Source organism: Mirounga leonina, unplaced genomic scaffold, assembly GCF_011800145.1.
Source record: "Mirounga leonina isolate KUSES-001 unplaced genomic scaffold, KU_Mleo_1.0 Mir_91, whole genome shotgun sequence".
Lineage (NCBI taxonomy): Eukaryota > Metazoa > Chordata > Mammalia > Carnivora > Phocidae > Mirounga > Mirounga leonina.
Window position 1 is genome coordinate 8,104,259 of NW_023270839.1, and position 27,823 is coordinate 8,132,081.

The following is a 27,823-nucleotide window of genomic DNA, read 5'->3' on the forward strand; positions in this document are numbered from 1 at the left end:
CTTTAGATTTCTTATTTAAACACAGAGTTTGAGAAGCTGCCGTGTTGTTGAAATTAGTGCAAGCAATTGCGTTTTGGCTTGATTTCCTTTGTCCTGTCACCAGATCCTTTTCCTCTTGAGTCCCGCATGCTGGGTGGCACTTGCTCCCCCCGGCTGACTACTGCCTTGGGAGACCCTGAACATCCGGAGAATTCCTTCAGGAGTTGATAGGCACTAATGTGCACCATTCACAATGTATGTGTTTGCATATGTGCGAATTGCTGAAAAAATAAGACCCCCGGGGATTCTGCATTCTTGCAGAATACCAAAATCATTTGGTGGGTAGTGGTTGAGGTGGAGGTAGGGGTACAGGGAGTTAGGAATTGCTCTTTTGTTTGGGAAAATTTGTTACTGTGGCTTTTGGTTACAAAATGGTGTGCCCCTGCAGGTCCAGTTTGGAGAGAAAGTTTACAAAATTCCTTTGTGAAATAAAGTAGAAATGTTCAGTGTTTACCCGTTCAAGACTCAAGGCCTGTGGCTTAAAAGGGAAAAAAAGGCTTAAAAGGGAAAAAAAGGTGGAAAGCCGGCCATTCTCTCCATTTATCCCTCTATGGAGGATGTTCAAGGAACAGAGGAGTGTTAATGTCTACTCTCCAAAACTAAGTTACTTGGTGTTCCAGAGGACTCTATTATCAACCCCTCAGAAAATCTTGTTACAGTTTATAGCACTTTGTTAGTGGACAGAGGAGGCTGGGAGAAAGCATGTCAGGAAGCAGAGTTAGGAACAGGCCTGTGCGTGATTATACCCCTAGCATCCAGCACAACACATAGCACCCATTCACTAAATCACTCACTCACTCACTCACTCGCTTATTCTGCATTTATTGAGTATCTCTTTTGTGCCAGACTTACTCTAAGTGCTGGAGTGAAGGCATTGAACAAAACAGACAACATCCCTGCCACCATGAAGCTTACATTCCAGTGGAGAGCGAAATTAGAAATAAATAAGTAAGTAAAATACACAGCCCCTCAAATGGTGATAAACGCTGCTGAGAACACGTAAGCAGGGAGGAGAGGTGGTCTTTGCAGGAGGAATGAATGAAGTGCTCTGACAAAAAAAATTACAGGTGTATAATCCTCCCACTTCCACTCATATTTGGGGGCAGTACGTTGAAAGGAAGAGTAGGCAAGAAGCCTCGAGTCTGGAGTCTCTTCAGTTTGCAGGCACGGAAGGGGAAGAGTTATCAGCCAAGAGATGCCACAGCAGGCTAAGACCCTACCTAAAGCCTGAATTCACTCAAGTGCTTTCTGGTGTCAGTTTGCTCATTTTGAATGCAGAGAACCGGAAATGACAGATCTTGAGCCCTTTTGCTCTCTTCCTATGATGGATAATAAGTCAATAAAAATGGAAGAGACAAACTCATACTTTTCCACGCAGTAGAGATATCTGTGGATGGTAAATTTAGCCGTCCTGTGGATCTGCCAGAGACCCATAGAATTTCTCAGGTTCTCTTCACATTAGCCCCAGACCCCTGTAGCTGCCATTCCAGGCAGGCCTCCCGAGAAGGAAAGGAGAAGGCAGTGAGTACATTAGCACCCCAGAAACTCTAAGAGAGTCCAACAAGGTATTACATTTGACAAACATCAGAGGGGAGGAATAAATATGTGGGTTCATTTCCTGTGTTGTGGCCTGGGAGAAAAGCTGCTGACCTAGGGGTGGGGCTCAGGAGCACAAGTGTTATCTCCCTGGGATAGCAGCTGTCTTCCTTCAGCTGGGCGGGGGTGGGGAGGAGGAGGTGCGAGGTATCTCAGGAGCTGAAGCTGGAAGCTGGAATTCAGCTGGAAGCTGAAATTGCAACTGGTGTTTTAAAGCAAGGGAGGGAGAGATGGGAGGTGGAAGGAGTTAGATACCCCCGCCCCCACCCCCTCTTCTGGGGATTGGACAAGAAGTCAGAAACAACGTCTGTAGCACCAGATGACTGGACATCACACACCTGTTCCCAGCCACTCTTTAACTCAGATATTGTTATAGGTGATGCATTTCCTCAGTAGATCCTCCAGCCCCTAGCCCAGTGCCAGCACCATCAGCCTTCAACTCAGACCCAGATCCTGGCTCTGCTTCTGTGACCTTACTTAGGTCAGTCCCCGGGCTCTCTGAGGTTCAGTATCTGTAAAACACAACTGACAGTAATGACCTCATGGGATCGGCAGAAGGATTGAGTCCACACCTGAAAAGTGGCTGCATGTTGTTGGCCCTCAGTAATTGAATTTGCTTTTTCCCTGATGATTGCATTTTATCATTTGCTCCTATGATACGTAACAACTACTGAATAGCTACCATGTGTAGTGCCCTTTACTTTCTATTGTTAGCTTTTTACAACAACACAGCGAAGTTGGAACTCGTTATCCCCATTTCAAAGATGAAGAGATACAGATGATTTTAGAAGACAGTGTGAAGCTTATGTCAGGATCACAAAATCTCAGAATTAGAAAACATTGGAGAAGTCATGTGGGACCACTGCAGCATTGTCCCAGTTTCTTGACAGATGGTCACAGATCATTAGTTTGAATAGGTCTAGTGGTGAGGGTGAGGGCACAGCCCCTGTTGTTCCTTATTTCTGACACATCCTGGAGACTGCCTCCTCTATGGTACCTGCCCCACCCTGAATCACAGACAGTGTCCTCGAGAGGGCTCCAGAATCAGAAACCTGCCACCCTCCCTTACTAGATGTGGTGCTTTGGGCAAGTGTTTTAGCTTTTCTGTCTCATTTGTACAATGGGAATAATAACAGAAAATGCATCATAGGGTTGTTGAGAGGATTACATCATAACACATGTAAAGTACTCAGTAGTACCTGATGTACAATAAGCACTCAACAGATGTTAGCTTTTAGTACAGCTAACCTGCAGTTTTATGGATTTGTCCACGTAGTTTTTCTCCTCCTCCTCCTCAAGACAGTCTTCCGAATGTCTGTCAGGACATTCCTAGGACCCACTGGGTCCTAGGAATCCATCTTGCAGGCCTTATAAAACCATGGTTCCAAAACTTGGACACCATCTTATGTAACTAGCTTCCAAATGTCATTCTTTTCCAAAGTCATGATTTCAAACTGGGAGAAGAATTGGACCCTTTTAGTCTTGGAGATGCACTCCACCTTCCCACCTACCATTCATTCAAACAAAAATAACTGGATATGAGTAGCAGGCAGTGGGCTTGATGAGTTGTGACAGGGACTGTGTGGTAACTTGGATGCATGCTAGGAAGGTTGGATGCAACTCCTTTCCCAGAATGTGGGGCTCAGGGTGCCTGATCTAGATGGGGATCTGGGAACTTGATTTTATCCAAAGGCAGAGTCAATACTCAGACACTTGCCGACGGTTCAGCCAAAGATGCAACCCAACAGGGTGGGCAGAGAGGTGGATACCAGGCCCAGGCCTGTGTTGAAATCAGGACACTAGGACAGAATGAGTGGGTGTGGGGTGGAGAATAAAAAGGAGAGATTCCCTAAAGGGTTGGAATATAGCTGTTTAGGGAGACAAATGGTGAGAGCTCATGGGGAGTCATGGCTAAAATACACAGAATGATTATACTTTATTACTATATATAGTGTGTGTGTGTATATTTTATATACATATATATGGGTTTATATCTATCTAATCATATCTCTCTGTGTCTCTCTGTGTCTCCCTGTCTGTCTGTCCCTCTCCCTCCCTCTCTCTCTCTCCACACACACACACACACACACACACACACACACATTTCAGGCAGAATCATGAGAGATGGGGGGATTGGGAAGACCCTTGGTGGAACGGTGAGAAGCCCTGACTGGAACTGACTGTGTGTGTCTAGCAAACACTTGTCAGCCTCTTTGTAATTCTGTGGAGGGCAGTATCTTTGATTAGTAGTGTTAGTTGGAGAAAGTTTTCCCTAGACATTGCCTGAAGTAGTCCAAGGAAGCTTTAAAAAATTGTATTTTAAATGAAAAAGTATTTTTTACAACTTTATCAAATTATACTTGATGTGCAACAAACCGTGCATATTTACAGTGCACAGTCTGATGAACTTTGAGATACCTATACATCCACTAGACCATCACCACAATCAAGTTGCCGAACATATCCATCATCACCTGAAGTTCCCATAGGGTGTTTCATAAGGTGAATTGTAGATTTTCTCAATGATGCCAGAAGGAAGGCCACAGGTTTATCCTCAGCATAAGCTGTCCATCACCTAAATCTGGAAAAGTACATTGGTCAAGATTAAAGTGGAGTTTAAATTGAGCTGTTCAAAGAAGGATGAGGAAGTACCAGTGGAAGAAATTTGTCAATATTTTGTCTCTAGCACATAGAGAAGAGGAAGTGAAGAGATAGAGATGGAAGGGAGGGCAAACGACATATCCAGTGAGTAATCATGAAAACAATGTAGATGCTAGAGATGGAGTCTTGTCCTTCACGTTGCGCAAGATGACTAGAAGTGCAAACTGCTGATGCTGGAGGAAGGGAGAGGTCTTCCCAACTTCCCAGCCTCCTCCTGTAGCACAGCTAGATTTCTGGTGACTCTGGTTAGGGAGAAACTGGACATCACCTATTATCATACTTTGGGAAGTACCAAGCCCTAAGCACTTTGGGTATGTGGCCAAATCTTTTATGAAGCTCAAAAAAAAAAAAAAACAATAAAAACAACCCCCCACCAAAACCATTAAGAGTACAGTGAAGGGCACCTGGGTGGCTCAGTTGGGTGAGTGTGCAACTCTTGATTTCAGCTCAGGTCATTTCAGGGTCGTGGGATCCAGACCAGGGTCAGGCTCTGTGCTCCGTGGGGAGTTTGCTTCTCTCCCTGTCCCTCTCCCTCTGCCCCTCTTGTGTGTGCGCACGCGCTCTCTCTCTCAAACAAACAAATAAATAAATATTAAAAAAAAGAAGAGTGCACAGGGAATGCTACAATTCCTGCCTTTGGCTTTGTTTCTCCTCTCTCCTGCATGCCATCCCCTGGCCACACTCCACTGGGAGTGGTCTGTCTGAACACTGTGGGTGTACACGGGCAGGCCAAGAGTGACCGAGCCTGAAGGAAAGACAAGGAATGCTAGCCTTCTCTGGCCGCCATTTCTTCATGGATTTATTCAAGAGACAATCACAGTCTTGTTGGAGCTGCTGTTCTACGTAGATCTCCATGGTTCTGAACTGCTCAGAAGTGGACCTGCAGCAAGGTGGGGTCACCGGCGCAGTAGTAAGAGCCTTCATCTCTCTCTGACGCCTCAAGGATCTCAAGTAGAGCCTGGTTGTTGGAAGCATCAATTTTACTTTGGAGCCTGTCCTGAAAACCAGGGCCATAGATGGTCCTTCTTGGCATCTGAAAGTCATTGTGTCACCCTGGGACTTCCCTGTGCCAGTTGATATGGTAGTCAGTGATTGTTTCTCCTTCCATGGAGCCCTGGAGGATGGCAGTTCCCTCTGTCTGCAGACACACACAGTCACTACTAGGTCTTGCACCAATGTAACAGCGGACATGACTCTCGAGAGAGAAAATATGAGAGGGGCTCTGTGAGGATGGGGGCTGAGATCCCCGTGGAAGGGGCACTGACCATGAGTGTGAGGGCCTGGCAGACTCCATGCCTCATTGTTGCTGAGTCTTGCTCAGCTGAGGTCCCAGGATCTGCCTCACCTGTCCAGAAGAGGCTGAGATGGATGAGGGAGGACAGCCTCCACAGGCTACCCTCAGGGGCAGCTCTGCCTCCCAGCTCACTCTCTGCCTGGTCCTTCCTCTGAGTCAACACTCTGGGATGCATTTTTGCCTGATGAAACCAGCCCCCGTGGGCAGCTGCTCTGTTCCCCAGGAGGGACTTTGTCAATCACAGGAGGCTCGCAGAGCCAGTCGCCTATTAATGGGATGACAAGGCCACCTTCCATGATGTGGTCCAGATAAGTGAGAGGAGGTGAAGGCAGCTTATTTGGTTGATAACAAGGTTTCTGCTTCCCACCCTAGAAGTTAAGTTTGTTGTTGTTTCTCCATTTTCATGTTAGATGTACATGTCTGCTCTGTGGTGATGTTAATAGTTAATACCAAGAAGAATTATTGACATTTATAGCTGTAATCAAAAGAACCAAAAACTGAGCAGATCAATATGGGATGTGCACAAGGACTGCGGGTGTTGCAATGACCACTATGTTTACTGCAAACTCCCTCCACGCAAAGTTGGATAAGGGTGATTCACCCAAGTGTAAAAGAGCAATCCAACGAAGCATGGTCTCCACATTTGAGCCAGAGTTTCCCTGATCTTTATTGAGCTCATCTATCTTCTTTTCTGAAGGGTTCTTAGGCCACCTAAGTCAAATTACACGAAGCAAAATATTGTAAAAAACTTAAAAACCACCACTCCATCCCAGTTTATGACAGCCTACATTTACATGTCCTTCAGAGGAGAGGAGTGTTTGAATTCTTGGGACCTACACTTCTGAATTTCAAGACCAGTAATCTATGAAATTTTGAAATAAAACAGGTAAATTAATAACAGAAACTAGAGGGTGCAGCCAAAGGTGGGAAGAGGGTCACTTGGTATGCGAAGAGGTAAGAGCAAAGGTGGCGTCCAGCATCTAGGGTGTGGGATGTGGGACATATATTCTCATGCTAGTAGAAGAGAGACCCACCTAAGCTTTCTGTTTTCTCCAGTGCGACTGGAACCAGACTGGCCTGAGGAAATTCCGATAGAAGCAAAAGCTCAGTTTGGCTTGACCTCATGGTAGTTGCTCTCCCCATCCTGTCCTCATCTCATTACCCAATGACCCGCCTTACCCAGAATTCCTAGAGGACAATTACCAAGTACTCAAGCTGGTCATATTCTTTGGAATTACACATTATACCATCACTACCTATCTGTAGGTGCCCATTCTCCTCAGTTCCTTGAAAGTTGCCAAGGAAGTCTCTGGACTTCCATACTTGATCTTTTTTATATCAGGTTGCCTTTTTATATCTTGGTACATCCTAGAAATCAGTCATTTTTACTATGTACCAGACTCTCGGGATTCACTGATGAATGGCAGATGTGGTTCTTCTCTCCTGAAGTTTGTGTTCTAGTGTGGGAGCTGGTCATCACTTAATGATTTGCATAATAAATTCCTTCACTGCAGTTGTGATAAGCACTCTGTAGAAGCAGAGGGGCAAGGACCTGGTGAGGAGATCAGGGAAGTCTTCCCTGAAGAAGTGACTTTGCAGCTGAGATTCAAAAGCAGAAGTTATTCAGGCTTGCTAGGTAGTGTCTGTCCCTCTGGATCTACTCTACCTCATCCTTGAGGAGGCTGACCTGGACGGACAGCATCTGCCTGGTTCCTTTGCTCTCTGGCATCCCATTTAGTCTGACCAATGGGAGACACCATCAGGAGATTGGAGAGAAGGAGGAGAGAGAGGCGGAGTGGTATCACCCCAGATCCCTTCCTGTCAGGCTGCGGATTGGCAGCGCCTTCCTCCCTCTGCAGGAGGCCATAGTTCCTCTCAGCCACTCTCCTACAGCTGCAGGTCCCAGGAAAGGCTCCTCTGCTCCATGCTTTGGGCCTAGGGTGGTAGTGGCTTCTCTATTGCCAGACAGACCCAAGGGTGGTTCATCATCTGGTTTTGGTTTCCCATAACCCAGCTTTATTGGTTTCCTATGACTGCCTTAACAAAGTACCACCAACGGGATGGCTTAAAACAAGAGAAATTCATTGTCTTACAGTTCTGAAGGCTTGAGTTCTGAACTCAAGATGTTAGCGGGGCCAGGTTCCTTCTGAGACCTGTAGGGCCATCCTTCCTTGACTCTCCCTAGCTTCTGGGGGTTTGTTGGCATCTCTGGTGTTCCTTGGCTTGGCTCACAACTGCACGACTCCAGGCTCTGCCTTTGTGGTCGCATGGTGTGCTCTCTGTGTCTCTGTCTTCCCATGGCTGTCTTCTTACAAAGACATCAGTCATATTGGATTAGGGGGCTCGCCTTACTCCAGTATGACCTTATCTTAACTAATTACATTAATCTTAACTAATTATCTCCATTGCAATGATCTTATTTCCAAATAAGATCACTTTCTGGGTACTGGGAGTTAGGACTTCAACGTATCCCCCCCCCTTTTTTTGAGAGATAAATGCAATCCATAACACCTGCTCACATCTTGTAAATGTCCCTTTTGTTAGATTTTTTTTTTTCTAATCATGCCTTCAAGAGTACCCTCTGTCTCCTGCTTGGACTCTGTCTGATACACCAGGAATAGGGGCATTTGTAGGGAAAAAAACATTCAAAATAAGAAATAAGAACATGTTAAAAAAAAAAAAAAGCCCGAGGCAGGAGGAAGTGCTGTGGGCTTAAAGCTGCATTAATATCAAAACAACGGTTAACAGGGCTCAAATAAGCTTGTCTTCCTAGGTAATTATTGTAGAACTATCCCAAATCATGCAGGAAGTCGTTCTGAAAAATCTCCAGAATGTGCTTGTGTTTATGACTGTGATTTATATCTGCCACAGCTTAGGAGTAATTTTAAGTTTACTGTTTATGGACAAAAGCAACCTTCCTCTGGGCCTGGCTAGGAGAGAGTTAGTATAAATAATAAAATCAAAGCCAGAGGCAGAAGACAGTAGGGGCAGGGAAGAGGTGATGCTCTGGTGGAAGCTTGGCACAGAGCGTGGTTAGAAGGTGTGCCATACCCAGGCGAGGAGAGCTGGCACCTCCTGCCGCCAGCCGGGCCTGGGCGCAGGGCAGGAACAAGCTGGAACTTGAACACAAATAGAGCATACCGTGGGGTGCCCAGGTGGAAGGTGGAAAATGTGTCGTGGCCCAGCCAGTGGACTCTGCCTTTCTCACGCTCTGTGCAGCCCGTGCTCCCTGTGCTCAGTTATTCTTTCTGTGTCAAGACCACCAATTATGCCATAGCTTCATGGGCCCTGGGGATCGTCTGTTCCTTCACCACTTACCACGGTGAAAAAAAATAAAAAGAGAAATAAAAACAAAAATTAAGATACCCGAGACTTGAACAGTTAGTAGGAGAGGCAAGAGTGCTTGGGGGGCCTTATCTATTCTCCCCCATAACCACCACCAGTCTTTTGTTCTTTAACATCTTTCTCAATCTTAGATGCTATGAAAATACAGCTTCAAGGCAAGTTTCTGAGGCATCTTCCAACCAGACACCCCTCAGCCCCTCATTTGTAGAAATTTTGAAGTTGTCATTGTATATTATGCTCTATGATGTATGAGTGCTGCCTTGCACTTGTTAATTGGTCTGTCTTTATCTTCTGTGTAATCTCTCCAAAGCACCTGTTGAGCCCATACTGGTTCTCAAAAATTCTGGTTGAAGTGAAATGATTTCTTCTGCCCAAAGGATGTCTGACCTGAAAATGAGTTGCTGTCTATAATATACAAGGAGAGCAAAGGAAGACCACCGAGGAGCTCGTTCCCAACATGGCGGCCATAGGAAGGACCCCGGATCTTTGGGTTGTGGCTCTAAAGACAGGCCATATCATTATAGGAACTTCTGCTCCCTTCAGCCTTACCAGATAGGGGAGGGTTGAAAAAGGCACTGATGACCCAACATATAAACTGCCATGGGCACTTCCTGCTTCCTTAGTAGTGTAAGATTGCTAGAGGTGGCTATAAGGCTGAGATCATTAATATTTCATGCTCAGGGCTGGAGTGCTGCTTGGGAGTCCCAGGCAAATCAACTGATGGATCACATGGCAACAGAAGAAGATGTGTCTATTGGTCTCATTGAGAAAGAAGGAAGAATGAAAGATGTGAGGGTGGTAGGGACCTTCACAAGCCTTTGAATCCAAGTGTCAGCCTTCACATCCCCATAACTTCAAGCAGAGAGCTGCTTTTCCTGTTCTTCAAGCGGGTTCCTTGAGCTTATAATCCATTTCTTTGAATTTGCAGCCCGTGGACTCCAGCCCGTTACCCAGGCAGCTGGGTAACCCCACCTTGCTCAGGCAAGATTCAGACAGAATACAACTTATAAGACTGGGCTGGACAGGGTCCTGGAACTTGGGGATCCTCTTTTTTCACTGCCTGCTCTAGTTCTCAAGAGGCAGCTGTACGTTCACAGAGAAACCACTGGATTTAGGGTTGGAAGATCTGGGTTTGCATCTGACACCACATCTTACTTGCAAGTCACTTAACCTCTCCAGGCCTTGGTTTTCTGGATAAAAAAATTGGGGATAATACTGCCTCATGTAGCCATGAAATAATGGACATGAATACACCTTGTGATTGATCTACAGTGAGACCTGCACTGGGGGTCAGCTGGCCAGTGTGGAAGGCCGGAGGGGCAAGCTTTGGTTTGTGACCGACCCGGAGGCAGAGGGCAGTAGCTTGGGTAGGGCAGCAAAATAATCCATCCCCTCTTCTCTTACTGAGGCTTCAAGAATCTCCAGGGAGAAGTGGCATCTATTAGTAAAGTCGCTCTGGAGATTAGGGCCACAGAATTCTTCTTGTTGGTATACAGATTTCAGGACACTATCTTGGTTCCTTTTGTATCAGTAGATAGTATAATTATTCATTTTTACCCCCTGTGATTTTGCACTGCAAAATTTTGCTTCCTCTAAAAGGAACAAACATCTCTTGTTACTTCAATAAGGCATCTGGCTTGATTCCTGAAAAACAAAATTAAGGGAAAAGGAAGATAGGAGAAATTGAGGAACCATATCGGAATATCTAGAGACTAAGGTACCAGCATGGGATTACAGAGCCACTTTCCAATTTCAGTCTTTCCACAAATTCTCCCAGGAGTAATTTCATCAGGGAGCCATTTATTTATTCACCCAATTATAGGGCAAACGTCCATCGGCTTCTCTGGTGTGCTCAGGGCTGGGCTGGGCTCTGTGGGGGTGATGATGTTTCAGGCTCTCTGGGGCTCACCTGGCCCAGGAAGCTGCAGGCCTACTATTCTGAGGTTCCACGGCTGCTCTTACAGCTGGGCAGCAGGAGGAGAAGGGGACGGATCCACTGTGTGGCTTCTCCTGAGGACGGAAGTCCTCAGCTTCCAGAACCATCTCCTGGCCCTTTCTTCATCATCTCAGCCCCAAGTGGCTCAGCGACACTCCTGTGTGCTCTCAGGCTTGCCTGGGGACAATGAGGACGTGAACCTGAATCAACAGACATTCTGTCCCCAGAGAACAGCCTCACCAGGTGTTCAGACCATCTAGGGACTTTTTCTTTCTGCTGAAAATGGCGGCATCTCTCTGCTAGAGTGAGGCCAAGCTTCTGGAAGGGGAGATGTTATTTAGCTTTGGACAGCTTTGAATCCTTCTTTCTCCCCTATTTGTGGATGTTCCTTTTATTTTTTGTGGCAATATATTTATTTTGGATCTTTTATATATATATACCAAGGGAGCTGCTTCCTAGGAAGGGAGATAGACTTTGCCCCGTGCCTGTCTTCCACGGGACAAGAGCGCATAACTGTGGCACAGAATTTAATAGAAAATAGTATTGCGTTGGATTTAATTTTTAGTAAGAGTTAAGTGCCTACTGCCATACTCTGCCTGTATCAATCACCCTCTAAATGTTGATGCTGGACTAAAGAAAACACAAAACAGACATAATGGGAAGATGGAATAAGTGGAGTGGGCAATGCAAATTTAAATGGGAGAAAGCAGGGTTAAAGCATGAAAAAAAAGTTTAATGGAGTGTTATAGAATTATCTACTGAAATGACAAAGTAGAACAAACTAAAAATAAAAGAGAATATAACAGCTTGGGTGAGAGGAATGTAGAGGCAGGGAAAAGCTGGAGAAGTAATTAGGACAATTACTTCCACGCAGTGGCTCTCAATCTTGGCCACACATTGGGATCACCGGGGGTGGTTTAAAAAATACTGAAGCCTAGGTGCTACCCCCAGAGAGTCTGATTTAATTGATCTGGGGTGGGGTCTGGGCATCAGGATTTTGAAAACCTCCCTAGGCACTTCTGATGTGCAGCCAGGGTTGAAAACCATTGTGTAAGAGAATCATTTAGTCAAAGAGTAAAGCTTGTAGTGCAGTCAAGGCTTATTGCAGTGTGGTGTTCAGGGGACAAGGCAAAGCCTGTGACCAGGAGGGTCTACCAGTCTTCTCCTTGCCCTTTTTCCAGGACCAGCATAAACCCTCAACAGCCCTCTTCCCTGGTGATTCTTGCCACTGACCTCCTATGAATCAGAGACCATGAGGACCTGCTTCGGTCAGCATCAGCCATCTCCCTGCTCCCCTGAGTGCCCTACAGCAGTGCTGGGCACTTACTGGGTGTTTAGTAAATTTTTGCTAGGGACTGTGTTCCTTGTCCTTCCAGGTCCTATGCTGATTGAAATGGGTTAAGTCTGTGGTTCTTGCTCCTCCTCTTAATCCCGCCTTGACCTTTGAGATCCAAATTCTGCTCTACCCAACTCCCTTCTAAGAGGCAGAATTCAGCCAGGGGAGCCCACTCGCTGTGATTCCTTACCCTGGACAACATATCACTATGTATGTGTGTGAGAGAGAAATGGAATGCAGCCTATTGCACACCAGATCTGGAGAGTAATGGGTTCTTGCTGTATTCCAACTTCGTGTTCTCTTTTTCTTCCTTCCCACCCTCCCTTCCTTGTTTTTGCCCTGAAATTCCTAGGCTCACAGCAGATCATAGTCATCCAAGGAGCCCTGCCTTTAAGAGTGAAAATATGTCCAGTGCCCTGAAGTGGCCACCTGTGTTTGGAGGCGGTGAATTATCTTCTGCTTTCCTGGAATTGCTAATTTCACAGTGAAGATCTGCTGCCACACAGAGAGAGCTATGGGCAGAATGTAAAGTTATTGCTGCCTCTGGAAATCCTCTTTGGTTTCCCCAACTTGCTGGAAGAACTGGGTGGGTGGGGGGCTCATGGTCCTCAGGTAGAACATGGAGAGGCCAGAACAGAGGCTTTCATGCTGATAAGAGACTAATCTTATGCCTTTGTTGGTAGAAGTCTCTTTATAAAAAAAAAAAAAAAAAGAAACAATGGTAATTTTGTCCTTCCATTCAACAATATCTCCCAAAAGACGAAAAAGCGGGAAAAACTTGGATTGGGAGCAGATAGGCTATTAGTTTAAAAGAGGCTGTAATGTATGGGGATTAACATAAGAATAAAAAAAAATAAAAAAATAAAAGAGGCTGAATTGAAGCCTCTTCTCCTTTTTAGTATTTCTCTGCACATTAGAAAAAGCACTCCCTGCTTTTCTCCTCTGAAATGGAGAAAAATATTTTGCTCACGGTTCTTGGTTGGGAGTAGGGCTGAGGGACAGGGCAGGGATAGGGAGAAGATAAATGCTTTTTTTATTCCTTTGGTGATAGAAGCTTATGAAAAAGTAGAATTTGGTTATATCAGTGCTTAGGGGGAGCTCAAACTCTGTGGTTCTGGAACTATACCGCTGTGGAATTAAGATCTTATCATACAGATCCTATATCTGCCAACCTGCCAGTTGTCCCCTAGAGCAGAGGGTGGTGACATAACTGGGCTCTCCCAGAACCCTAGGGAAATTCCCTGCTTCATCTCCCACAGGGAAGCAAATAAAGCCCCTTACCCTTCAATGAAAGGGAGAGGAGGGGCGTGAGACCCTCCCTATTCTACCTCCAGTGGGAGAGAGCGAGATGACCCCATCCTCTGGGTTGAGTCTTGCTGCCAGAGGAGGGCAAATGCCAAGATGGGGAGGCCTCGCTTTCTTTTCCTTGGGAGAGACATGTGGCGGGCCCAGCTGCCCAAACACTTTGGCCCTCTGTGCCACCGGCTTCCACAGGCCCCAGTAGCAGCTATGTATCCTTCATGCTTCCTCCAGTTGGACTTCCGGCCCAGACACCATTCCAAAGGCACCACCCAGTTCTTGGGCTCTGAGTTAACACACTGCTTTGCTTTGTTTTATCACAGGTTGGGAGGAAAAAAAGAAATGAGCCTGAGAGAATGGCTAAAACATGGCCTCAGCTCTAAAGAGACAGAGCTCACTGAGGAGACAATGGATGAGGAACGTGACCCCATTCCCTGGTCCTCTGGGGAAGGCAGCTGTGTACCTACAAAGACGTGGCCATGAGGTGGCTTTGGGGGCTAGAACAAGAGACTTCCTAAACCAACGAGGTGGGAAAGTTAGTATTTGAGCGGGTGGATGTTGGTACAGCAGCTTGGGTCGCCATAACCCGGTGCCCTCACCACGTCCCAGGACCCTCGCCCGCTCTGCACCTGCCGGCCCCCCATTGCCACACCCCGAGCAGCTCTAACTTTCTGGTTGGTTACTGGGGGTTTGTGGTGAGTCTGTGGTGGAAAGTGGGGAGGGGTAGAGGCACAAAGATGGAGGTAAATACAATATTGTTGATCATACTCACCTGGCTGACCACAGTTAGGGGTGGTTGTTTATGATCGCCGTGGCACGGTTGGGTGAGAGCCAGTTTGGAATGTAGATGCTATTACACACGTCATGGAGGTGACAAGGGAAAGCATGGTGAACATGGAGCTGCGTGATGAACGCTTAGTATGAGTGAAAGCAAAGATTATGGAGTAGAAAAACAAGCTATCCGGTTGGCAGGGCTTTAATTGCCAAGCAGTCTGTGAGTTTGCCTATGGGCGTGACTGAGCAGCGACTGTGTGAACTTGCGAAGTTACCAAAGAAGGGCACAATGGGGCTGCTCCGCGTGACGAATGACCTGCATCTATCAAATGGCTCTGGCGTTACGAGTGACAGAGTGCACAGTATCAATCTAAACTGACTGCAGTGTCCAGGCTGTGGTGAGAAATCAGGAATGTAGGATAACAGAAGATGCATAGGGAATGGCACATGCCAAGAAGACAGACTCGAAGCGCACAGGGAAAGATGGTTTTTGCAAGGCTCAGCTCATAATGATCTCTCGCTGTCAGAATACTTTATTTTTAAAAGTACCAGCTCAAGTTCCAGATTGGTGACCCAGAGGCTGAGTGGAGGGTCACAGCTGCAGCATGCCAGGGAGGGAAATGCTGCCTCTACTCACAATCTGCTGTGTTTGCCTTGACTCCCAACACGGTTGGGAACCCAGCTGGACAGCACCCCAGACTCCCAGGGAAATCCTACCCACCCCTTGTTAGTAAATATGTGCTTATTCAGGGAAGTGTGATGGGGAAGGGATACTCCCAGAGAAAGAAGACCATTTAAAATGCTATGGCAAAAAAAAAAAAAAAAAAAAAAAGCTATGGCTGTTGAAAAATGTTTATTTTTGTAGAAAAGATGTAATCCAGACAATTTTCCTCTTATTTTGAGAGATTAAATCCTAAATTTCAAGCGTGTGAAGGCCACAGGCAAACTTTTCTTTAGGGCAGCCAAGACGAGAAATGGCAGCCTCTCTGGACACACACGAAGGAGGTGTGCCACGGGGACTGTGTCCCATAATCAGGGCCTCCCTGTGTGGCCATGGGGACCCCCGACTCACTTGTGCAAATCATCGAGTACAAAAACGTTCTTAGCTTTTCTCTAGACAATGCTCAGTTTCCATCGGTCCTCTGTTCTTCTAAGGTGTATAAAACCGAGCTGCTTTCGACTGGTGGAAGTGGCCCTGGGAGAGAGGCTTGGAAAAAACAGGATCAAAACTCAGATGAAGCATCAGAGGTGCAGGTGCTGCATGCTATTGTTAGAGCTGCTGGCGAGACACATTTCTGTAATGCAGGGGGTCTTCCTCTCTCTCTCTCTCTCTCTTTAAGGGCTGGTCCAATTGAGAGGGAGAGAGAGAATCTTAAGCAGGCTCCACACTCAGCACAGAGCCCGATGAGGGTCTTGATCTCATAACCCTGTGATCATGACCTGAGCCACTGAGCCAAAATCGAGCCAGATGCTTAACTCACTGAGCCACCCAGGTGCCTGCATGGGGGGTCTTCCTCTTTGACCTCCTCTTTGGGCCTGACTACTAAATTGAGGCATCAGCATTATGCAATTGAATCTCTGCTCTGGTTGGGTGGGAGAGTTTGGGACAAGCTCTTGCTGTTTTCTTTTACCTTTTCCTTTTGAAGTAGGAAGTAGATTCAGTTGGGGACTATTGTGAAGAGTTAGTCATCCGTGGCTATAAGATACCAGCATTGCCAGATGGGGTGCAGGAATGCAAGCAATTTAGAAAACCTTTGTGGTGGTTTCTGTGACCACAAGGGATGATACTGGCTCGATTTAGCATTTTTGAATTTAAGTATTCACCTCATGCCAATATATGGAGCTGTGTTCTCTCATCTGAGGCTGTTCATTTGGAAATACCGAAGGGTGAGGCATTATTTCTTGAAATAAAATATTCCCTTTCATTACATCTGTGTCTCAGTGATCCCTAAAGCAGAAATTCAGTTCAAACATTAAATTCAATAATCAGATATTAAACACTTACTATGCGACATACTGCGGAAACCGAACATGAAACAGACCAAGGATCCCTGCCCTCAAGGAGTTTATAAATTAGGAGGAGCCTAAAGGAAGTATCCAAACAATCTTGGAAGAAGAGAGAGCGTATGAAATGACTCGAGAGAGGTAAGTGCTAAGGTGGTTCAACTGGGGGAGGTTATATCCTCAGAGGGGAGTTCCGCATCGGAGATACAAATTTGGGAGTCAGGAGCACATATGTGGAGTTTAACGCCGTCAGGGTGAATGAGATCACTGGGGGGGAGGGGAGAGACAGAAGGCGAGAAGGACCCAAGCAAGGGCCCTGGGTGCTCTATGTTTAGAAGCTAGCCAGGGGAGGAAGAGCCCCAGCAAAGGAGACTGGGAGGGAGAGGCGAGTGATGCAGAGGAAAATCAGCAAAATGTGGCATCTCAGAAGCTAAGTGCAGGAAGCATTGCAAGAAGAATGTGTGGACAACTGCGTTGTCCACTGCGGAGAGGGTCTATGATCATCGGCTATCTATGACTGTGTGTGTTTTATGTTTGTCTCCTCTTAAACTGATAAATCCATGAGGGCAGGGCCCATGTTTATTTTGTTCACACTGTGTACTCAGTGTCTGGCAGGGTACTTGGCACAGAGGAGGACTCAAGATGTGTTTGTTACATAAAGGAAGGAAGACATCAAAGCCAGTTAGCAGTATTTATACTTAATTCAGTAGGCAAAGGGTAATATCCAAATTAGCATTTTTGGATTTCTAACACAGAGTTTGATCTTAGCAGGAAACCCAAGCCTTCTTTTGGAGGTCAGGATACTGACTCTCAGCATCATTAGGTGTCCTTTGACCTGGGCGCACAAATGAAGAAACAAGAATCCGTCTGGGTGGTTCTCCTGTATTCCTTTAGGGCAGTGTTAGTGACTAGAATCTCCTGAGATATTAATGATAATGCTATCTTGGAGAGAAAGCTGTGATCTCAGTCTTGGGTTAAGTAGGTATCTTTACAGCAGGCGTTGCCAGAACGTTTAATCTGATAATAAAGAATTGTGAATAGTAAGAGAGGGCAATTAATAGAGAGCATTTCCCCAACTTATTTGACCATGGAATCCTTTTAAATTGCTTAACAACTGTTAACATATCAAGGGACAGTAATATTCTGAAGAACCATTTGGCAAATGTTGCCCTAGGGGTTTGTAACAATTCTCAGAGGAAGGAAAAAAATCATATCACATTTCTTTTTAGTTGACAGGGGGGAGACTCCCCATATTGGATATAAATTATGTGGGTGGAGTCCAAAGGAATGGTAGGTTGTATTATTGTTGTGAAGCGATTGATTCCCCCTTCCATGTGAGAGGATTGCCATTTCCTGCCTGTTGCTGTGTGTCTTGCAGTAGCATCTGTGGGAAGGGTGCGAGTCCCTGCCCAGTTGATATTGGGCTTGGCCGTGGAAGGGCTTTGGGTGATGAATGTGAGTGGACATGATGATGATGACGATGACTGAGCAGAAGCTTTAAGGAGCATCTGGAGTTTCTGCCAGCTCTCTTTTTTCCTCTGCCACGAGAACTGTGTGTCCCAAATAGTGAGTTATCTTTAAGCCTGGATTCTGGAATGGGAAGACACAGGGAGCAGAGCTTAGCGGGCACCTTTGAGCCACTGACTTATAGTAAAAGCAGAAGCAAGAAGTAAATATTCACAGGTTAAGCTACTGAGATATTGGTACTGTTTGTTACCACAGTGGAGTTGACTAATACGAGGAGGAAAATATGCCAGGCTGTCGTGAATGTGACAGCCGTTTCTTTCTAGAGCTTCCAGAAGAGAGAGACAACTCCAGAGGAGAAGCAGAAAAGAGGACCGTTTATAGCTAAATTTTTTTATTTTACAGAAGAAAAGTTGTACTCTTGTTCTGCCTAAAGACAACTCCATGAATTGAAACAACTCAATCAACCTAGATCAAGATTTATAGATTTAGGCGGGCATATCTGAGAAGAAATCTCAATGTTTCAAACTGACTGAAATCAAAGAACACACAGAAGGGAACATTCATGGCCAGTCCTGCTGGCATTATTTGCCTCCCTGGAGAGCACATTACTCTCTTAAGAGCCTCTCCAGATTTCCTCACAGTTGTCTTCAGGGGGATGAGGAGGCGGCCAGTTGCCCAAAATACCAAATTCTGGGAAATCCTGGGTCTGGGAGTACTCTTTGATAAGAACAAAAAGTGATCATTATCCAGGGAAACAGTGTTCCTCTTTCCCTCTCCCTTCCTCTTTGCTTACTTCTTATCTTAGCCCATACCACCACCCTTGAGCTGGTCTGTTTTGTGGTGTGTACAACGGCAGCATTTTGGAAATCTCGAGGCTTTCCTAGGCAGGGAAATTGCTACATCTGTGGTTAAGGAGCCCCTGTGACGTTAGCTTCCTCACGAAAGGGCTGATTGTGCCTAGTCCAGGTTCAGTATTCTTCCATTAGTTTGTTTATTTACTTACTTAAATTGAGAACATCGTTGATGAAGGGCTCTCTCTCTCTCTCTCTCTCTGTGTGACTGTTGAGAATGTTTGTCTTCCTTCCTGGGTCAACTTCAAAAATCTCCAAGAGTGCATTACCTCAGGGAAGCAAGTATTTTCTCTGTGATGAGCTCCTATCACCTCCTCTGAGAAGCCTTCCCCAGCTTCTGGCCATCACTCTCTTCTCTACGTCGTCACAGGTGTTTGCTCCTTCCTGTTAACAAGGCTCTATCTGCATGTCTATTTCTCCCACGGGAAAGAGCACCTTGAGGACAGGAATTGAGCTTTGGTGGTTTTTGTAACTCAGCATGTGGCACAGCACCAGGAATATTGTACGTGCTCAGTACATACTTGAGGGATGAGGATATGCATAATTATAGACTTGTGTATTTTAATAATATAGCTACTGAAAACATCCACACAAAATCCAAACACCAGAAGGGCTCATCATAAGCCCAGCCAGGAGTCACGGAGAAAATAATAATCATAGCGGCTCCTCTGATTTCCTCATAGCTGACCAGCCTCTCTGGGTGGGTTTTGCTTACCTGTTCCAAAACCCTATGCAGTAACTGGCTCAAAAATATGCAGGACCCTTTGACCTCTCAGCCCAAATGGGCTCCTTAGGATGTCAGACCACTAGAAAATGCGTGGAAATCCTTGGAATGCTTGGCCTCTAGCTCAGGGTGACTCTGGGGTCTCCAAGACCACTGAAAAGTGGAGAATATGGTAAGGGACCTTATTGCAGCCCAGAGTCAGTGATGAGCACCAAATTCTGGGAAATCTCAAGATCCCAGAGTCATTCATTTATTCATACAAATGCATTTATGCAATTTGTCAGGTTCAATGATAAGCAAAAGCAGATATAGTCCCAGATCTCTCAGAGCTTACAAACTAGAAAAATAGACATTAATTAAATTAATGAAATAATATTACAAACTGATATATTAAAGCATATTTTATTTTATTTTTCTTTCTTTTTTATTCTCCACCCCACCTTCCTCCCACCCCCGGAGGCATATTTTAAAAACCCCAAACAAACATCTGAACTTGCTGGGAGATCTCAAGATATCTCTGAGGAGTTGATGTGTAAACTTTGATTCAGAGGCGAGTAGGAGTTAAACAGCTGATGAAGAGATAGGAGAAGTGTTCCACAAGGAGGGAGTAATATCATGTGCAAAAGTCTTGGGTTGGGAGGGCGCCTGTGCATTTCAGCAACTGGAAGAAGGTCTGTTTGACAGGGGCATGGGAAATGAAGGAGGGGGGTAAGAAGTATTGGCAGTATAGGTGAGAAGGGGTCAGACTGTGCAGGGTTGTGGAGGCCTCTTCAGGGATTTTGTATGGCCTTTTGCCTGTAAGCAATGGGAAGTCATTGTAGGGTTTTTAAGCAGGGATGTAACATAAACATATTTGTATGTTGAAAAAACATACAAATATGGCTGCTGTGGAGAGGACCACTTGGAAGGTCCCAGAAGGCCAGCTAGCTCATTCAAAAGACTAATGAAATATTTCAAAGGAGAAAATAGAAGTTTGGACCAAGGGTGTTGGTAGTGGAGGATGGAGAGGGGCGCCTTGGTTGGAGATGGCAATGTTATTCACTGAGATAGGCAACCTCAGGAAAGGACCATATTTGGAAGGAAGATATTGATGTAAGTCTTGGAGTTGAGTTGAAGTGACTTTGAGACATCTAAGTGTACACATTGAACAGTCATTGGACACATAGGTATTCATGCATTCACTCATATTTATTGACTCCCCACCACCTGAGAATCACAGTATTGAGGAGAGTATTGGGTATAAGGAAATGAGGGCCTGGGAGGTTGGATATGATATCTGTCTTTAAATATTTGAAAATATATGGAATATTACTCAGCAATCAGAAAGGATGAATACCCAACTTTTACATCAACATGGATGGGACTGGAGGAGATTATGCTAAGTGAAATAAGTCAAGCAAAGAAAGTCAATTATCATATGGTTTCACTTATTTGTGGAACATAGGAATAGCATGGAGGACATTAGGAGAAGGAAGGGAAAAATGAAGGGAGAGAAATCGGAGGGAGAGATGAACCATGAGAGACTATGGACTCTGAGAAACAAACAGGGTTTTAGAGGGGAAGGGGAGGGGGGATTGGTTAGCCTGGTGATGGGTATTAAGGAGGGCACGTGCTGCACGGAGCACTGGGTGTTATACGAAAACAATGGATTGTGGATCACCACATCAAAAACTAATGATGTATTGTATGGTGACTAACATAACATAATAAAATTTAAAAAAAAAAAAAAAAAAGAAAATATAAAGGCAGGACTTAGTTGGTGTTGTTTCAGAATGCACAACAAATACCAACATAAAAAGTTATAAAGAAGCATCTCCGTGATTTATTTCATTTATAATTGAAAGTTTGTACCTCTTAATGTCCTTTATCTATTTCTCCCATCTCCCTACTCACCCACCTTTTGTGATAGGACCACACTTACCATGGTGAGCACTGAATAATGTATAGAATTGTCAAATCAGTAGGTTCTACACCGGAGACTAACATAACGTTGTATGTTAATTATACTTCAAAAAATAGTTACAGGGAAGCAGACCTCAATTTCATATAAGAGGTGATTTTTAAAAATAAAAACTGTCATTGAAAATATTTTAATTGAGTTTGAATGATCATTTATTCCATTATTATTTAATGAACATAAAAATTGAATGGAGGGATTCCTGCTTGGCCTTTAAGATCCCTTCTGGCTTTTAAATTCAATGGCTTTAGGGGAGCCTGGGTGGCTCAGTCGGTTAAGCGTCTGCCGTCGGCTCAGGTCATGATCCCAGGGTCCTGGGATCGAGCCCTGCTTCGGGCTCCCTGCTCAGCAGGAAGCCTGCTTCTCCCTCTCCCACTCCCCCTAGCTTGTGTTCCCTCTCTTGCTGTCTCTCTCTCTGTCAAATAAATAAATAAAATCTTAAAAAAAAAATAAAAAAAAAATAAATTCAATGGCTCTAATTTTCTGTTTAAAGCCTTAATTGTTCAGAATGAAGGTCACAACTTGTATTTCCTTGAGTCCATTTCCTTACTTGGGCCCTAACTGTATGTTCCCTGGGCACTTTCAGGGTGCTGTAAAGAGTAACTTCTTCAAGGTTGTGACCCCATCAGAAAATACAATGTATGGTAGGAGTCACATTCTCTTTCTTGGCTGACCGTGGCCTTCTCTGCTGCAGAGGAAGACATATACCCCGATTCTCTTCTTTTCTCCTGCCAGTCACTCCATACCATGGTTCCATGGTGCTGGATGGCCTGTTCATACATGCAGCCAGTCCATGGCACTGTTTTTAGACATAAGCTACCACCTTCTTGCTGCCTTTGAGCAATCATATCTTCCATTGCTAGCCACTTGTCATGCTTAGGGACTTCTTTGCTGGGGAGCCCAGTGGAAGCACCATGCCTATTACAACGCCCTGACAATTGAACTCAGAGACCTTTTACAGTCTGGGCAGATACTCTCTGGGATTTCTCTTCACTGCTATGAACTCTTTCAAGTGAGCACTTTTTATGATGGATAAGAATCACAGAAAGCAGGATAATGGCGACAACAATAATATGACTTTAGTCAACTCTCAGTTGGCTTCTTACCAGTGCAGTGGGAAGAACACGGACAATACAAAAATATCAGCTGACTTTCCTGTCATTCATTTGGCTTTGGAATTTCTTTAGAAACTCTTGACCCATGTTTATATAATGCTAAGGCCCTTGATGGCCCTATCTCCACCTCAGTCTGGAGCCCCAGGTAAAATATAAAAGATTTTCTCAATTACCAGCTGGTAAGCTCAGGACATTTCTCCAGGTCTCTAATTTTATTTTATTTTTATTTATTTATAAAATAAAATTATAAAATAAATTTTATTATAAAATAAAATTATAAAAATAAAATATTAATTTAATTTAATTTATTTATTTGACAGAGAGAGACACAGTGAGAGAGGGAACACAAGCAGGGGAAGTGGGAGAGGGAGAAGGAGGCTTCCCGCTGAGCAGGGAGCCCGATGCGGGGTTCTATCCCAGGACTCTGGGATCATGACTGAGCCAAAGTCAGATGCTTAACGACTGAGCCACCCAGGCGCCCCCCAGGTCTCAAATTTTAATTTATGTTCGGTTTCCTTTTTCACTGTTTTGTGCTCAGACTCTCTCAGATCATTGTTGGGCAGGCTGCTTGTTTTCTCCCAAGATGTCCTTCTTCCTTGGCTACAGGCTCTGTTTTTCATCCTCACCCCATGCCTGTCTCAGGTTCTGAGATGCCCCACCCCAGCGTGAATCAAAACTTCATGTTCTCATCTGTCCTGAAGGAGGAACGGACAATTAGAGACACATGCTCTCACTCTTGTCCCTTTTCTTCCCAATCAGACTTAATCAGACCGTGTATGATTCATGTTCTTTTTTCTGGTTTGATCTTGAGTTGAAGGTCTGTAGCACAAGGTTCTGGATTACAGTGGATAATCTATTATGGTCACATGGTGTGGTAAAAAGTACATTGACTCTATAAATATTAATTCATTTCCTAATCTGCTTGTGGATGAATGAGAAATGATCATACCTGGAATTTAGGTAATGCTTTCTTCCAAAGAGCATACAAGGACACAATAGCACATCAGTGACTCAATGAGAATATTTATTATATTGGTAACACGAATAATCTGTAACCTGATTTGGGGATGACTGATTGCTTGTCGTGAGTCCCACACCTGGCTGCACATCAGCACCCCTTCAGGAGCTTCTTACAAATACGGATTTTTTGGGTGGCATTTGGGAAAAACAGATTTATATTTTTCCACCTCTATGAAATCTTTCAATAGTGATGGCTTCCCTAGACTGGTGCTTCTCAAACTTTAATATACATATAACTCACCGAGGGAATCTTGTTAAAATGCAGATTCTGATTCACTAGATCGAGGGTGGTGCATGAGATTCTGTATTCTGACAAAATTCCAAGTGATACTGATGCTATCTGGAGACCACAATTGAAATAGCAAGATCTTTTTTTTTTTTTTTAAGATTTTATTTCTTTATTTGAGAGAGAGACACAGCGAGAGAGGGAACACAAGCAAGGGGAGTGGGAGAGGGAGAAGCAGGCTTCCCGTGGAGCAGGGAGCCCGATGTGGGGCTCGATCCCAGGACCCTGGGACAATGACCTGAGCTGAAGGCAGACGCTTAACCGACTGAGCCACCCAGGCACCCCGAAATAGCAAGATCTTAAACTGGAGAGAGGAAGAGGAGAGGGCAGGAGAGGGAGGTTGAATTACCTGGGAAACCAGAGCTCCATGCCCACACCAATTCAATCAGAATCTCTGGGGATGTGTTCCAGACATTGGTATTTTTAAGGAATTTTCCCAGGCATTTAAAATATGCAACTGGAATTGAGAGCCATTGTTCAAGAGATGCCCTGACCACATCTAATATCCATTTCTTTGTAGTGAGGGCAGGAGAACCTGGGCACATCTCCCTTGTACTAAACTAAGAGTTTTGCTGCTTACAGCAGAATTTCTCAAAGCGTGTCCTTGAACCCACTTGCATCAGGATCACTTGGGCACTTGTTATAAATGCACATTCCCAGGCCTACCCACAGATAGCCTGAATAAGAATTTTCGAACTGGGGCTCAAAAGTATAATTAGAAACAGTCTGTCCATGTGCTTCCCATGCACCATGAAGTTTGAGAAATACTGGCTTATAAAATCCAATCCAATCTCTTTATCCTTAGAGGTCAGAGGTCTCTAAACAAGTTGGTCTCAACCAGATTTTTGAACCCTCTCTTTTCCTGCTCTACTGTGTTAATCTCCTGTGGTAGGCAGCTTCTAAGATGGTATTCGTGAATACCAGCTTCCCTGGTATTCATGCTCTCGTATAATCACCTCCTTCTCTTGAGTGTGAGCTGTACTTATGGACTCACTTCTGAATAGAATATGGCAGAAACAATGAGATGTCACTTCCAAGATTAGGTTACAAAAAGACTATGCCTTCCATCTTGGAAGCCCTCTTTCCAAGTTCTTGCTCTAGGGAAGCAAGCTGCTATGTTATGATGAGCCTTCTGGAGATGCTCATGCGAGGATCACCAACATCTACTTGAGTGAGTTTGGAAATGGATCTTTTTCAGTCGGTGTTTGAGATGACTGCCACCCCAGCTGACCTCTTGATTACACCAAATGAGAGACCCTGAGCCAAAGGACCCAGCTAAGCCACACCTGGCTTCTTGACTTACAGAAACTGTGAGATAAGGAATGTTTGAGCCTCTAAATTTTGTGGTAATTTGTTACAGAACAATAAATAACTAGTACAACCACTTTGAAATACCCCTCATCTTCCTTCCCACTTATCCAAGTCCCGCCTCTTTCAAGCCTTAGCTGTTCTAAGAAATTTTTCTCACAGTGATTGTCCTTTTATGAGTTCCTAGAGCACTGCATATGAAATCAGTAGCACTCATTGTTAGATAGTATGTGCTTTCTTGTATTTTTGTATTTGTTTGTAATCTTGAATTGTAATTCTAATGCTGTCTCTAAAATAAATTGTAGACACATTGATGAGGATAGAACTTAGGCTAGAACTTGACTTACAACTATTTCTTTTTTTTTTTTTTTGACTTACAACTATTTCTATTCCCATGACCTATCCCAATATCGTAAGTACAATAATTGCCCAATAAATAAATGTGTGATGAAGATGATAGTGCATTGGAAGGAATATTGAATAGAAGGTATCAGGAGAGCTGTTGTTCTCACGGATCAATGTCTACTTTGCATCCTAATGCCTGAGCTGTAACTTAATGTGGAGAGAGGGTTCCAGACCAGACACTTGAGCAGAAAAACAAAAAGTTGGTTACTAGAGCCAACAGGGTGAAAGCACTTCCTTGATGATTATCTAATGTTTGTATCTGTAAGCCCTTCTGCCTATCAGTCTGCTCAGTGGGTTCCTTCAGGCCTTGGCTCCTTTATAGGCTCAGACACTTTTGGCTTACCCATTTTAACTTCGGACTTGGGATCTTTTTTTTTTTTTTGATTCAGTTGATTCATGACCAACTCAGAAATCCTACATTGCCATAAGTATTAGTTTCCAAGATCTCTCTCAGCGACCGACAGGAAGGAGATGGTGTTACCCCAGCCTGGCCATCCCTGTGGGCCCCCAGGACTCCACTGTAGCTAAGGGATGAGCTAAAACATTATATACTTGAAATAGGGAGCATTTCAGAAAATGACTCTATTCATCCTTCTTCACAGAGTAAGAGTTAAAGCTATCTCTAATAGCTTTGGAAATTTTTTTTTTTTTTTTTTTTTTTTAATTCATGAGAGACAGAGCGAGAGAGAAAGGCAGAGGGAGAAGCAGGCTCCCAAGGAGCAGGGAGCCTGATGCGGGACTCGATCCCAGGACCCTGAGATCATGACCTGAGCCGAAGGCAGACGCTTAACCATCTGAGCCACCCAGGCGCCCCTAGCTTTGGAAATTTTGATTAGGTTGGTAATGGAATACCATCCTTGCTTTATCTAGTTTATGCACACGAATGCTTTCACAATAAAGACTCTGGAACGAGCTACAGCACTCATGATAGTAGAAATTCTGTTCATCGTAGCCTGCCTCCACAATAAGAAAATCTTTTCAGTGTTGAAGGCTGTTCATTTCAACCTTTTCTCAGAAGTCCCGGAGAGGCAGGTGCAGGGGCCCCTTGGTCTCTTCGCATAAACCCTAATGAACGTTCTTCCCTCTTCGACTGATAAATAAGCCCCCTCTCAATCAACCACAAAAATAAGGCCCTTGCCCCAACTTAGCTCTTATCTCTCTTATCAGGCTATCAGGTGGTCTCAGCTCAGGTATGGTTCTGAGGCGACCAGAAGCAGGATTAGAGCACTGTGGATATCACACGAACAGTAGTAGGTCCCAGCGTCTTCTAGTGTTGTTCTTTGAATGTCGAGTTGACTCTTTGAAGCATTGGTATTTCCTTTGAAATTACTCCTTAAATCGTCATTAGTATTGTTGCTTGGTCTGTATACTAAAGTCAGGGAGTTATCTTCTTTCTTCTTATACCAGCTCACCTGATAGTTCTTCAAGTCCCCTCCTGATACGCTGTAGCGCAAGGTGGCAGGCTCCCCGACTAGAACAGTCAGGGTTTTGGTGTCTGGTTCCAAAAGGATATCCAATGAGACCTCTGAAAGGGAAAGCCCAGGTAGAGAGGCTGTGGGGAGCTCCCTCCACCGCAAGGGGCTGGATGTCAGAGCCCAGCTTGGCAATGTTTCCCCCCGCCCGACCCCGCCGCTCCCCCCCGCAAACATGCCCTCCTGGCAGCACGTTTCTCTAAGAGTAAAAGGCCCTGCAGCTTGTCTTTACCAGCACAGAAGGTGGCGAGGTAGAGGAGGGGACAGGTCCACAGCATGGCTTCGTGGAGGTGGCAGCGCAGTATGCAGGTGCTCTCTAGCTGCTCCCGATCAGCCGCTGTCTGCCCATGAGAAGTTCTGTCTCTTATCAAAGGGGGTTGGGTGTCAGTCACTTCCTCAGAGAGGTGTGACAGGCCTGCAAGGTCACGGGTTGGGCTGTTTATTCCTCAAGCCCTGGCTAATTACCTATGGCAGGTCAGATTGTATTTGGGAGAAGAGGAGTTGAACAAGACATGGCTTCTGTCTTCAAAACACTCAGTTTTGAGGGGGGCGGTTCCCTGCCTGGGACACGAAGAAGACTCCCCGCTGACCGGAGCAGAGCTGTGAGAGTTGAGTGGGGCTGCGTCAGCTGGCCTCTAGACCCCATTCCCTGGGGACAGCGCTGCATCATCAAGGTGCAAGGGCTTGTGGGGAGCCAAGCAGCCTGCAGGGCCCCCCTGTAGTTCCTGTGCGGGTCCCCTTTCCTTTGGTCTCCGCCACCCCTGCTTCGGTCTGAGTGTTCCTTACCTGCTGCAAGCTATTGCCATACTATTCCAAGAGGTGTCCCCGCTTCCAGACTCCCCCCGCTTTCATCCATTCTCCAAGCAGCCATCCCACCGATTTTTCTCCAGACCAGAGGGGATCAGGTCACGCCTCTGCTGAAACTCTTTTAGTA

General features: G+C 45.1%; 2 gene segments (V, D, J or C); both read right to left on the reverse strand.

Annotated features, from left to right (window-relative positions):
- LOC118003664 overlaps positions 1 to 27,823 on the reverse strand; it is a 421,186-nt gene that overhangs the window by 125,116 nt on the left and 268,247 nt on the right. Inside the window, 1 exon segment of the C gene segment in view lies at positions 4,603 to 4,621. Within this exon segment, the coding sequence occupies positions 4,603 to 4,621 (19 nt within the window).
- On the reverse strand, positions 26,203 to 27,185 carry LOC118003670. The segment is given in 2 exon segments: positions 26,203 to 26,942; positions 27,122 to 27,185. Coding segments are annotated over 2 exon segments (390 nt in total).